General features: G+C 38.8%; 1 protein-coding gene across 9 annotated transcripts in view; it reads left to right on the top strand.

Moving 5' to 3' along the window:
- The window catches only part of LOC127658208 (H(+)/Cl(-) exchange transporter 3), a 51,146-nt gene that overhangs the window by 22,985 nt on the left and 13,501 nt on the right, over positions 1-14,660 (top strand). For all 9 annotated transcript variants that reach the window (XM_052147417.1, XM_052147377.1, XM_052147391.1 and 6 more), the window contains 5 exons: positions 607-773; positions 6,323-6,422; positions 12,259-12,446; positions 12,533-12,655; positions 13,181-13,387. In XM_052147417.1, the coding sequence (XP_052003377.1) occupies positions 621-773; positions 6,323-6,422; positions 12,259-12,446; positions 12,533-12,655; positions 13,181-13,387 (771 nt within the window). In that variant the 5' untranslated portion in view covers positions 607-620. The remainder of the gene's footprint in view (positions 1-606; positions 774-6,322; positions 6,423-12,258; positions 12,447-12,532; positions 12,656-13,180; positions 13,388-14,660) is intronic.

Raw genomic sequence — 14,660 nt, forward strand, 5'->3', positions numbered from 1 at the left:
GGACCTTATATAGACAGGTGTGTGCCTTTCCAAATCATGTCCAATCAACTGAATTTACCACAGGTGGACTCCAATCAAGTTGTAGAAACATCTCAAGGATGATCAGTGGAAACAGGATGCACCTGAGCTCAATTTTGAGTGTCATGGCAAAGGCTGTGAATACTTATGTTCATGTGATGATTTATTGATTTATTTATTTTATTTTGTATTTTATTTTTATAAATTTGCAAAGATTTCAAACCAACTTCTTTCACGTTGTCATTATGGGGTATTGTTTGTAGAATTTTTAGGGAAATGATGAATTTAATAAATTTTGGAATAAGACTTTAACATAACAAAATGTGGAAAAAGTGAGTCACTGTGAATACTTTCCGGATGCACTGTAAATTAGGGTTAAGGGTTTGTTTAAATCCCTACCCCATGTAAGCAAGCACCCCTAACTAGTAATTTTGCAGACATTTTTATCAAGATTGACTTCCTGTTCATTTCAAGTACAAGTTTAGTCCTTCTGGACATTTCCTCCTGATATTAAGTGTCTTTCTCTATGTCTGGCATGTCTTAAATAATTTTTTTAATTTACCCACTCCACTTTCTCTGTCTGGTTAGGGTCGAACTACGCCATGTCTAATGGTGGGGGTGGAGGAGGGGCCAGTAGCTCCACCCACTTGCTGGATCTGCTGGAGGAGCCCATTCCAGGCGTGGGCACCTACGATGACTTCCACACCATCGACTGGGTCAGGGAGAAGTGCAAAGACAGAGAACGACACCGCAAGGTAACTCATCAACTGCTTGTATATGACACTGGCTATGTTTACATGCACCGTCAGAATGTGATTATAATGCTATGAAGGTTACTTAAATTGTAGCTCATGTAAACAGAATATTGCGATTATGCTCATAATCAGAGTATAATCGCAGTAATATATGTGGAGTTCTCCTATTTTAATTGCTTTATACTGGCATGTAAACTCTTTAATCACATTTCTTCCACTATGACCAAAGTGCGCCTGCACCAGTTCTGCAGACGAATGATGTTACACAAGCACAGGATCCAAAACATAGCGAAAAATAAGCTGCACTTACTTTCCAGCTACATGTAAAACAGCAGTTCCATGCACCGTTTTCCAGCAGTGGTGCTCCCCCATCTACAGCCCCACGGCAGAAGAAAACCTATTTTCCAGATTTGCGAATATCTGTTTGCAATCTGAATTGAAAATAATGGAAAGAAAACACATCTTTGAAATGAGTTTGTGCTTGCTGGTCAAAACGCAACAACATCCATCGTGTGTATTCCTATTTACACACAAATGACTCTTATGAACCGATTCATTTTAGTGAAACAAAACAGACAGCGCATCCAGAGTAGTCGAAAATTAATTATGAAGTGAAGTATTGGTGTATTTGTAAACATTTTTGTGCATGAATTCTTATGCCCCTAAAGGCTACTCCGATTTTAGAGTTGAAGTAAAGAGTATAGTGTGTAATGGGTACAGACTTTGATGTCTTACCATCCAACTTTGATTCCATCTATTCAGATAATATCAAATAAGTTTTAAATTTTTAAGCCTTCTATCCTTGACCACAGAGGAAATCCAGAGGAAATCCATGAAAATCGAATTTGGAGGGCCACTAATCTCAAGAAAAAGATATGGCGAACAAGCCCTCAATTGGAGTTTAACTTAAACTGCACTCACTTTGCGTTTCAGTCTCTAGATGCTATACTGTTCGCGTCATCCAACCAAGACCGCACCCGATTGAATTCAACTTGTGTCTTTCACGTATTGGAACACAAGCAGCAACAACAGCAGTCAGTTCAGTGTTCATTTTTGTTAACATATGTCATGCTGCTATCGGACCAACATGAAAGCCATGTAGTGTGTGATGCCCAGTTTTTGTCTGTGGCAAAAAAAGTATGTGAACCCTTTGGAATTAGCTGGCTTTCTGCATTTAATTGCTTATAAAATGTGATCTCTTCTTAGTCACAAGTATAGACAAAGCACAATGTGCTTAAGTTAATAACACACAAACAGTTATAATTCATGTCTTTATTGATCACATCCCAATAAACATTAACAGTGCTGTGGAAAAAGTTAATCCTAGACTAAAGATGACAAAAAAGTTAATTTGAGTCATGAAACGATATTGGAGGTGTGTTAGAGCAACTTTGACTCATAAAAGCACTCAAACATTTTGTTTGCTATTCACAAGAAGCTTCTGCTGTCATGTACAATGCCTCGCAAAAGACCTAAAATCAAGAATTGTTGCTTTGAATAATGCTGAAAAGTTATAATGAAGTTATCTTGAAGAGCTTAGATATTCATCTTTCCATAGTTAGATAAATTGTCTATAAATCGAGATGATTTAATACTGTAGCTACTCTCCCTAGAAGTGGCCATCCAGCCAAGATGACTCAAAGGGTACACCAGAATGCTCAACGAGGTAAAATAAGAACCCTAGAGTGTCAGTTAAAGACTTGAAGGAATCATTGGAACTGGTTAACATCTCTGTTCACAAGTCTACTCAGTGGCGGGCCGTGCATTTAAAGTTTAGGCCTTCAGTATGATTCATGCCATTAAGAAAACACAGTTTCATAGTGAATAAGACACCCTATGCCTTTGGGCATCATACATTGTCACAGCTAACTAATAATACCAATTTACATTTTAAAAACCCATCCACGCACGAAAGCCAGAACTTGAAACTGCAACGCTCCTGTTAGTTTATCAGGGGTTTGACTCTCATTAGAGATGTCTCAGACTCATTAATTAGTTAATTAATTAAGAGTGGAAAGTGATTAAAAATACATAGGCAAAAAGGTGATTGAGAATGAAAATATTTAAAAATATTTATTTATTTGGCATGTTAGGCCAGCAGAGAATGCTTTGCTGGCCCTGAGTCTACTATATGGAAAACATAAAACAGCCATGGACACCATGAAGGAAGCTTCTGCTTTCCAACAAAACATTGCTGCACGCCTGAAGTTTGTCAAAGACCACCTTGACACTCCACAATGGTACTGGGAAAATGCTTTGTGGACTGAAGAATCTAAGGTACTCTACATATGGCGTAGAAAGGGCACCGCATACCAACATGAAAACATCATCCCAATGGTAAAGTACGATTAAGGGAGGATCATGATTGGGGCTGTTTTGCTGCTTCGGGTCCTGGACTGCTTGGCATCACTGAGGGAAAACTGAATTCCCAGGTTTATCAAGATATCCTACAGGATAATATCAGGGTTGCTGTGCACCAGCTGAAGCTCAGTAGAATTTGGGTGATGCAGCAGAACAATGACCCTAAACATTGAACTAAATCCACTACAGAATGGTTTCAAAAAAAGAAAATCCACCTTTTGGAGTGTCCCTGTCAGAGCCCAGACCTTAACCCAATAGAGATTTGTGGAATGACCTCCAGAGAGTTGTATTGTGTTGTTAGAGTAAGCACATTGTGCTTTGTCTATATTTTGACACTGATAAAGATGAGATCTCATTTTATGACCAATTAATGGAAAAAAAAACTAATTTCAAAGGGTTCAAATACTTTTTCTTGCCACTGTATTTAATGCCTAGTGTTATGAAATCTCTTCTAATTTGAAAAGTAATGTAGAGTAATTCAGCCTGTAGTGAAAATCTTTAGGGGCACAGTCGAGTGACTTTTACGTTTAACTGTTAAAGTGAAGAAATACTACAGAATTTAGAAACAACTTTAATACTTGATAAATGATTAAATAAAGTGCTATGAAAAAGTATTTTCCCCATCCTGATTTCTTTTGTTTTTGTGTATATCTCAAACAAAATCTAACATAAGACAAAGACAATCTGAGTAAACCAAAATACAGTTTTTAAATAGTAATGTTTATTGAAGCAAAAAAGTTATCCAATACCAACTGGGCCTGTGTGAAAAAAGTTAGTTGCTTAAATTAGTACCTTTAGTTACTAAATCCACAAATCTATGAAACCGCATTCATAATGGGGCTTAGCTGGACTAGACACACCAGGCCTGATTACTGCCAGCCCTGTTCAATCAAATCAACACCTAAATAGAACTTTTATAGCGGCATGAATTTGGCTAAAAATTCTCACCCAGTAGCACAGTATGCCAGGGTCGAATGAAATTCCAGAAATAATGAGGGAATAGTTGATTGAAATACATCAGTATGGGAAGGGTTACAAAGCTATTTCAAAGGCTCTGGGACTCCAAAGAACCACAGTGAGAGCCATTATCTCCAAATGGAGAAAACTTGGCACAGTAGTGAACCTTCCCAGAAGTGGCCGACCTTCCAAAATTCCTCCAAGAGCACAGCGACCGCTGTTAGATCATTTTGTCATCCAGTGTATTTCATTTATTTGTTGATCTGCAATCCCCGTCTCGATACGGCTCAGCTGAGGGAAGAAAGAAATTACACAGAGAACCAATGGTATCAAATCCTTCTTCAACGTTTATTGTTCAGCATTCGGTTATATGGTCCAGAAAAAACACATTCCACTGGACCCCCACCACTGAAATAGTTCTTTACCTTATATGGGGGTGACATACATGATTGAGCTACGTGTAAAACGTGAGAGTAGAGAGAAAAAACACATTCCTAAAGAACACATCCTTTGAACAAGGAGCAGCTTTGCTTTGTGATGACACAGCAAGCTACATCACCCAGAGAAGTTGTTGAGAAGCCTTAATTATTCCACAACGACTCATCCATAAAGTCACAAAAAAGCCAAGGACAACATCTAAGGGACTGCAGGCCTCAATAAGGGTTATTGTTCATGACTCCACTGTCAGAAAGACACTCGCCAAAAACGACATCCATGGAAGACTGGCGAGGCGAAAACCACTGCTAATCCAGAAGAACATTATGGCTCTTCTGAATTTTGGCAAAAATGCAACTTAATGATCCTCAAACCTTTTGGGAGAATGTTCTGTGGAGTCGAAAGTGATACTGTTTTGAAAACAGGGGTCCCGTTACATGTGGCGTAAATCTCCACAAAGAGAACATCATACCTACGGTCAAGCATGGTGGTGGTAGTGTGATGTGTAGGGATGCTTTGCTTCTTCAGGGCCAGGTCAACTTGCAATAATTGAGGGAAACATGAATTCTGCTCTCTACCAGAAAATCATAAAGGAGAACATCTGGTCATCAGTCCGTGAGTTGAAGCTCAAGCGCAACTGGATTATGCAACAAGACAATGATCCAAAGCATAGGAGTAAGTCCACACCTGAATATCTCAAACAGTCTTTTGAAGCTAAATTAAAGTTTTGGAGTGGCCTAGTCAAAGTCCTGACTTGAACCCGATGGAGATGATGTGGCAGGACCTTAAATGGGCAGTTCATGCTCATACCTTCCAATGTGGCTGAACTAAAGCAGTTCTGCAAAGAAGAGTGGACCAATCTTCCACCACAGCGTTGTGAACGACTGATCTCCAGTTATCAGAAGCATTTGGTTGCAGTTGTTGCTACTAAATGTGGCACAACCAGCTATTAAATTAAGGGAGCAATTTGTTTTTCCACATGGGTGATATAGGTGTTATTTGGTCAAATCCAGTGGACATAGCAAAATACAAAATACTTTACATAGCAAAATAACTTTTTGCTTCAATAAAATATATATATATTTGAAAACTGATAACTTTTGTCCTTAAATATAATAAAGTGTGTTTCTTCAAGTGCATGTCTTGGTGACTAACTGCATTTATTTCCATGTGTCACTTACCCTCCTTTTGCGGGTAGATGAGATTTTGCTCACTAGATGAGCATTTACCCGCACATGAAATACATTTGGACGTGGAGCTTGAGGACTGGATTCAGCCTTTTCGCATTTTGCAGGTGCTAGTTTCACACCCTGTGCTACTGTTAAATATATTTGGTGACTTCCGAGATCCATGGTTTAGCCATTTTCAGATATTGTCGATCATCGTCTGTCAATGAGTGTCATAAACGGCATCGGGATCTTTGTAAGACATTATCGATATCCGATAACATCCTCCTATTGCCCAGCCCTAGTCCTTATTTAAGATTGTTTTATCCGTGTATGTTGATTTTCAGTTCTGTTTTTCTATGTAATTGTCGTTGAAAGTCATCTTTAACCATTGCATCAGTGCTGAATGTAGATATGGGATCAAGTAAAGGAGTTTTACTTCTTGTTGCAGGTTAGGACATGAAAGAACTAAGAAATAAATATCTAAGGAATAATTATTGTGTAATTCTAATAGTATAATATACTGTAGTAATGCTATTTAATTTAAATCTGTAATCATTGCATTGAATGTTCATTGTCTGGTCAAATTTTTACATTTGTGTGTATTCACTAAATGTTTGGTCTGTGTAGATAAACAGTAAAAAGAAGGAATCCGGATGGGAGTTCACCAAGAGTCTGTACGACGCCTGGTCAGGGTGGCTGGTGGTTACATTAACAGGACTCGCTTCAGGTAAATACTCACATGCTCACGGTCGGACAGTCCGTGCAGACTGTGCTGATGACGAAATTTATGTCATGCATACTGTGTGCAGAGCAATCAGCAAAGCGGGCAACTAAAGTATACTTTGGCCTTATTGATAACTTGATGTCATTGACACTTTCCACCTCCTCTCCATTAATGCGAAAATGGGAAATTAATGGTCTTCCTTTATCTCATGAAGCCTACAATGATCTCCTTGGGTTTCAGGATCAGCTGGTTGTCCGTACAGCACTTGACCAGTCAAGACTTCCTCTCTGTAGACCTTTTTTGAAATGAGAACTATATAGGATACTATTTACTCCGAATACACCACTATAATGGTGTCATCATTTTCCTGTGTGAATACATCTCAATCTGTGTGCTCAAAACAGTTTTGCAGTCATGAGGTGGATTCCTCACTCTAAACTTGTTCTGCAGATTAGAGGTTTGTAGGTTGCGATCATTATCAGTGAAACTTGATCTGATAGACCCAGGCGTGGAGATGATGTAGAATGTTTAGAATATTTTTTTCTCTGGTTCTGAAGCTCACAATTTTGTATAATTTCGGCAGTATCGTCTTGAGATTGGTATGATTAATAAGTCTCCTGCCACAATCACAGCTCCCTCTTTGGGTGTGCAGTCAGATGGCTATTAATAGCATCATGTAGTTTCTCCAGTGCTAGTTTAGCTTGTGGGGGTATGCACACTGCAGTGATTATAATCAACAACTGAATAGCCGTGCCTAGGTGTTTTTGGGTTATACTGTTGACTCTTTAAGATGGACCAGCAGATGAGGGGTGTGGAGATGGTGTAAAGTTGGAAGTTTTATTTGTCCCAAGGTGCAAGAATATATTCCAGTGTGGTGTAGAGATATTTACATTGCAGATAAGCAAATACAAAAAGCTTTAAAAATAATAAACACTGTACAAAAATAAAGTTTCCAGTGGCCAAAGCAAGTATTTTGCTATGTCCACTGGATTTGACCAAATACTGCACTCCAGCAATCAAGACAACAACCAACTCACTCTACAAGTTTGAGCTAACTTAAAGCTCCCAATGAAACTGAAGAGTTCCCTTAAAAAGATGAAGCCCCTCCTCTCTGGGTGAAACCATATTACACACCACAGGTGAGACATGGATACAAATGATCAAATATATACAACCTATAATCACCAAAAGTAATTGTTGTAACAAAGGACATACAACCATAAAAACAAAAGAATTAACAAAGCATTTACTTAAAACATCACTTTTACAATCCTACTGAACAGACACACATCAGTGTCCCCTGACACAACAGACAATGGACTAGGCCTCTGTTTTGGTGGGAAAATGGAGGATAAAATATGGTGGCATTTAGGTTTGCAACGGTATGAGATTTTCACGGTATGATAACGGTCTCAAATAATATCACTGTATACGGTATTACACAATTACTATTATTAGGGAAAACAGAAGGGTAATTTTATTTATTTATTTTTGAGCAAACACTTCATTATAATTGAAACCATTTTTTTTATTGAAGTACGTGGTACACTTTTAAGAATGAAGCGGCGTCCACTCTTGGTACATATGTGTAAAAAAAAAAGAAAATAAATAGAAAAAATAAGAAAGCTAACAGAAATATAATAAACAGAATTATAAACATGATAAAAATATAATGTAACTATAAAATGTTATATAACTAAAGCATGTTAGTTTACATGTTAAATGAACTACTAAATGAAAAATAACATTAGCTGTGTGAGCTTTTAAAGAAATGTCCTATGATTATTAATAATTAACATATACTGCTCTTGTCTGTACCTTTAACTCAGAACTGCTTCTCAACTGGTTTTGCTTCAGGACAGATTTTACATTGGAAATCAACCATCGACCTGCCATAGATTAAACATAACCTGTATTTAATGCATCCTGGGTTGCATTTCCTTTTATGTTGTATAGTTTTGTTCATGGTTTTCCAGTACAAGTACATGCATCAAGTGTCATTATTTTTGTTGATTATGTCAACAACAAAATCTACAGGAAGTTGTCTCTCCCCCTTTTAAAAATTGAAGCCCATTATTATCCCGTTTGATACCTAATATTACATATTTATACACATATTACACAGAAGGAAAGGCTTCTCATTACCATGGTCCATGTGCTAGTCTTAAATAATAGTAATAATAATAATAATAAATTAATGTATTTATGAAAAATATACACTAGCTGCAACACAAAAAATAGAACTTTTAATGTTTGTCGCAAAGCGGGCGAGTTTACTTTTATTTTTTTAACTTTACCCGTTTACATGCTAAAAGAGTCATGATGCGGGTCTCCTCGATGGATTGACTTTCAGCACACAACTGCGTGACTATGATAAATGATTACTGCAAGAGTTAGATTAACATACAGGCGTGAAGGGACTTCAACGTTTCTAAATTGCACAAATAAAAAATACATATACATATTCGTCTCTGGCTTGCTTTTGCTTGCATGTCAATGATTACCTCTCGGTGTTTCAATGATGCTGAGATCTACTTTTATATTTAATTTAATCATGGAGAAGATTTACCTGCAAAATTAGTTGCACCAAACATCACAAGCAGCCTCAAGAATGGACACAGAGTAGCCGTATAACACTTTTCCTTGAGCAGAATATTGCACTACAGATCGCTAAGTTTGTTCAAAGGAGAAAGCGAGACGTGCATGGTTGCCAAATTGCACAAAATAAGTATAACATTAGGTGGGATATTTAAAATTTGCGTAAGTATAAATCTCAAACTGGGGGTGTTTCATCTCTTATCTGGCAACCCTGAACATGTGAAACGCTTGTGGAGATGTGTTAGGTCCCAATGCAAGTTAACTGAAATATCCAATGAAAAATAAAAACGCTTTTACGATAAATGAGCCACAGGCCACATTAAACTATGTGGAGGGCCTGATCCAGCCCGCGGGCCGTATGTTGCCCATGTCTGCTTTAGCTGTTTGCAAGATTATCATTAAATCTACGTCGGCAGTCCTAAATAGTCTATCAATTGGGCGGCCGCCAAAATATCTTCAATAGGAGAACCATGGCATTGCTCTTTCCCTGCTGTCCAGTCCAACTAGACCAGTTGAGAAACACTGCTTTAACTTAAACACACACTCTTGTCAGACCCTCTTGCCTTGCTTCTCTCAGACATTTTCCGTGCGTGTGTGTGTTTGTCACAAGTTGACGAGTCTGACAGGCAGATAAGGAATAAAGGTGATGCTCGCACGCATGTGAGATTCTCTGTCTGGTTGCATTTTTGTCTAAATACCGTTGATAAGCAAATGTACATGGTATGATAACCATCAATTTTCAAACCGTGGTATACCGTGAACCCGGTATACCGCTGCAACCCTAGTGGCATTACATTGTAAATGGTTTCACTGTTTGGATTGAGCAGATGATCCAAGATGCAAGTATGACTGTTGTATTGTGTATATGGATGTATAAACCAGAGAAATAAACTTTTGACTTAATTACCTGTCTCCTGTTATTTCTTAACCCATACATAAATTAATATAACAAATACATTACACCATGAAGACCAGAACAATCTTAGACAATACATACAACAAAACAATATAAACACATCTGAGATCTCTGATGTAAAATCTGCAACAGATGTAAGTAGGGATGCAGCGAAATTTCAGCCAGCAAAAAAAAGGCAGAAAATATATGCCGCCCCATCCCTCAGTGCTCAGATTTCACTCTCAATCGAACTAGCCGTTATCACGGCGCTACCCAGCAAAGGCTGATCATGTCAGCAGTGTGGAAATACTTCAACGTTTCTACGACATCAAATTTGCGATCTGCAGTGTTTGTTCAGCAGAAATTTCACAAGGGGGTGTGGTGCCGAAGCACTTTTCCACGACCGGTTTGATACACCACCTGAAAACACGACATCCAATTCAATATGCAAATTACAGCAAAACAACAACAACTCTTAAAAAGTATCCCAACTAGCACACCAACACCATTGGTCACCACAGTCTTTGAAAATGCTAGGAAATTAGCAAATGATAGTGCCAAAGCACGTGGCATTACAGAGAAAATTGTCTTAAAAAGCCTTAGATTTACTTTTTTAAATTCAAGGCCTTAAAAATTCTTAAATTACAAGAAGTCTTACATTTTGTTTGCTGAGGTCATAATTTTGGGGGCGTGAATAGAGGACAGGCTTAAAACAGCAGAATTTGCTCAAGTCAAAATAATCTTGCGCTCTCTCTCTCATGCTCTATCCTCTCTCTTTTCATCTTGCGTGCTCTCTCTCGTGCATCCGTCATTTAGCAGCTGACGCTTGAGTTTAGTGTGAGCGCGTGCAGGGAAGCGCATTACTGAATTTACTAAATGCAAATGGCATTATTTTACATCTCCAACACTGTTGCTCCTGCTTATAATGGACAAAGTGGTCAGCTTTACAATTTGCAAGTAAGCAAGGTTGGAGCGGTCTTTTGTCACCTTTCAAATCATTGCGCTTCCTTATTTTAACTGTACTGCATTGCAACAGTACTAGATCCGCGATTTCAAGTACATTACTTTGATGTGGAGAAAAAGCAGCGTGCACTAGAAATGATACAGGCAGTGCTGGAGGTGATGGAAGCATCTGGTGAAGGATACTCTATGCGCAGCACAGAGCAAAGTGTGCCAGAGAAATGGTTGCATACAAGTGATGAGGCGCACACTCCCTTTCTGTCCAATTTTGGTGTGTTACTTTCAATAAAAGTTTGATCATATTATTGATTTGTAGTTTTTCAATTCAGATTCATTAAATTCCTGAAATTAATATGAATACAATTATACCAAAAAACTATTTTAAAATAGGTTAAAAAATCAGTTTCGGTTTTCAGACAAGTGCATCCTAAATTTTCTGTTTCTGCCCAGAATTTTCATTTCGGTGCATCACCAGATGGTTGGTTGGTTGGTAGGTAGGTAGGTAGGTAGGTAGGTAGGTAGGTAGGTAAATGTTCATTGTCCAGGGTTTATGTCTCTGACAAGTCTGTATCTTTGCAACAGTCACTATTTACATGTATACACACTCCTTTACCTCAGTTTTTTTACCAAAGTCTGCCATCCTGTCTGCTCGGTAAACCGGTCAACCTGCTTGCTCGATTGCCGTGTCGGGGGAGTCTCTGTAATAATTAATCCTAATTCTGAGTTCGTCCATCTTGTTGACGAGTGACCTGTAGTTGGTTAGGATGTGACTCTGCTGGGTTGCTCAGACCAGCTCCCTTGCCCCACATTTGCAATCATTAACTCTGTTGTCTTCCTATGAGGGTGGTTTGAAAAACTCCCATGGGCTTTGCCAAGTCTAGAATCTCCGGTGGAATGAAAGCCAAATTTCAGACAGTTCCACTTGTCTGTTAGACATACTTGCGCCGACTGCTTGGACCATACATGGTGGCAGCTTGCTAGTTCATGTAGTTAAATATGGGGCATTCACTATAGGGAATTGTGTGCGGTGTGAACAAAGGTCACCTGTACCACCTGTACCACCTTGACCTTTGTGCATCTATGATCTCAATCCTAGTTCTTCCAATATGATGGTCAATGCCACCGTAATCGTGACAACATTTGGACCTGATAAGTCAGACAATGTAGAAATGTGTAGAGAATGTAAATGTCTCCAGCAATGGTGTTTTATTGGTACAGGACAATCTTTTTGTTTGGCCAATGGAAGATGGCGGAAGTGTTTGGAAAACCCATTAAAAAAATATATTTTTGCAGTTAAGTTGTGACATTAGTGGTACAGGAGTTACATACCTGAGACTTAAACACTCATTTGTCGTAGGGCAAATTTTTTTCCCTTGTCCCCTTTAGGAGCATTAGCAGGTGTGATCGACATCGCTGCAGACTGGATGAACGACCTAAAGGAGGGTGTGTGTCTCAGTGCCATGTGGTTTAATCATGAGCAGTGCTGCTGGGGCTCCAATGAGACAACCTTTGCTGAGAGAGACAAGTGCCCTCAGTGGAAGTCATGGGCTGAACTCATCCTGGGCCAGGCAGAGGTCAGAACATCACCTTTCTGTCCACCAGATGAAATGTATCATGGCGTTTTAGTTTCGCTTTATTATTACTTGTGTGTCTCCTCTAGGGTCCTGGTTCCTATATAATGAACTACTTCATGTTCACGTTCTGGGCGCTGTCCTTTGCTTTTCTGGCCGTGTCTCTAGTGAAAGTGTTTGCCCCCTATGCCTGCGGGTCAGGAATTCCTGAGGTAATTATGCAAATGAATAGTAGGACGTAAATGCTGAGCTAGAATCAGTTTTTCCTGCTATATCCTAATGAATATGATTGCATGGACAGATACCAAGAACTATGACTCAAAGGTTTTAACGAAGATTACTAACCGAACTTTAAAAAAGAAAAATGGCTAGGTATTGCTCTCTGATAGCTGATGAAGCATTTTTCTTGACTAACGGGAAAAATTTGCTGTTATGACCAAAGTAATTCCACTTTACTAAAAAGTACCACCTCAGGAGCAGGTTCTAAAAGGATCCTGGGTTGGTTTAGATTTTAGTTCAATGCGGTGGAAAAACAACAAGATCCTGAAATACTTCCAGGAACTAGGAACATTTCCTGCAGTGGAAAAACACCTATTGGAGTAGGGGAGAATATATTGCTTATGAATAGAGTTAACATTTTGATCATTTGAAATGTAAACCATGTAACTTCTCTACTTTATAATCATTCCTCACATTTGTCTTTCTCTGGGATTTTCTGTCAATCTTCTTTCCATCAGATTAAAACCATCCTGAGTGGTTTTATTATTCGAGGGTACCTGGGGAAATGGACACTGATAATAAAGACCATTACTCTGGTACTGGCAGTAGCGTCGGGTCTCAGTCTTGGGAAGGAAGGTCCACTGGTCCATGTGGCCTGTTGCTGTGGCAACATTTTTTCCTACCTCTTCCCCAAATACAGCAAAAACGAGGCGAAGAAACGTGAGGTTAGACATCCTTAGCAAAAAATAATAGACAGATTGTTTCACATTTAATTGATTATATCACAATTCCAGTGGGTCAGAATTTTACATACACTAAGTTAACTGTGCCTTTAAGCAGCTTGGAAAATTCCAGAAAATGATGTTAAGCCTTTAGACAATTAGCTTCTGATAGGATGTGTACTGAATTGGAGGTGTACCTGTGGATGTATTTTAAGGCCTGCCTTCAAATTCAATGCCTCTTTGTTTGACATCATGGGAAAATTAAAAGAAATCAGCCAAGACCTCTGAAAAAATTGTGGAACTCTACATGACTCGTTCATCCTTGGGGGCAATTTCCAAATGCTTGAAGGTACCACGTTCATCTGTGCAAACAATAGCACGCAAGTATAAAACCCATGGGACCATGCAGTCATCATACTGCTCCAAAACTGCCATAAAAAAGCCAGACAACAGTTTGCAAGTCCACATGGGGACAAAGATCTTTTTGGAGAAATTTCCTCTGGTCTGATGAAACAAAAAGTTTACTTTTTGGCCATAACGACCATCATTATGTTTGGAGGAAAAAGGGTGAGGCTTGCAAGCTGAAGGACACCATCCCAACCGTGAAGCATGTGGGTTGCAGAATCATGTTGTGGGGATTCTTTTCTGCAGGAGGGACTGGTGCACTTCATAGACATAGATGGCATCATGAGGAAGGAAAATGATGTGGATATATTGAAGCAACATCTCAAGACATCAGCCATTAAGTTAAAGCGCAGTCACAAATGGGTCTTCCAAATGGACAATGACCCAAAGTATACCTCCAAAGTTGTGGCAAAATGGGTCCAGGACAACAAATTCAAGGTATTGGAGTGACCATCACAAAGCCCTGACCTCAATCTGATAGAAAATTTGTCGGGAGGACTGAAAAAGCGCGTGTGAGCAAGGAGGCCTACAAACCTGACTCAGTTACACCAGTTCTGTCTGGAGGAATTGGCCAAAATTCCAACAACTTATTGTGAGAAACTTGTGGAAGGCTACCCAAAACATTTGACCCAAGTTAAACAATGTAAAGGCAATTCTAACGAATAATAACATTGTATGTAAATTTATGATCCACTGGGAATGTGATGAAAGAAACAAAAGCTGAAATAAATAATTCTCTCTACTATTATTCTGACATTTCTCATTCTTAAAATAAAGTAGTGATCCTAACTGAACTAAGACAGGAAATGTTTCTACAATTAAATGTCAGGAATTGTGAAAAACTGGAGTTTTAATATATTTGGCTAAGGTG

Source organism: Xyrauchen texanus, chromosome 2 (genome assembly GCF_025860055.1).
Source record: "Xyrauchen texanus isolate HMW12.3.18 chromosome 2, RBS_HiC_50CHRs, whole genome shotgun sequence".
Taxonomy (NCBI): domain Eukaryota; kingdom Metazoa; phylum Chordata; class Actinopteri; order Cypriniformes; family Catostomidae; genus Xyrauchen; species Xyrauchen texanus.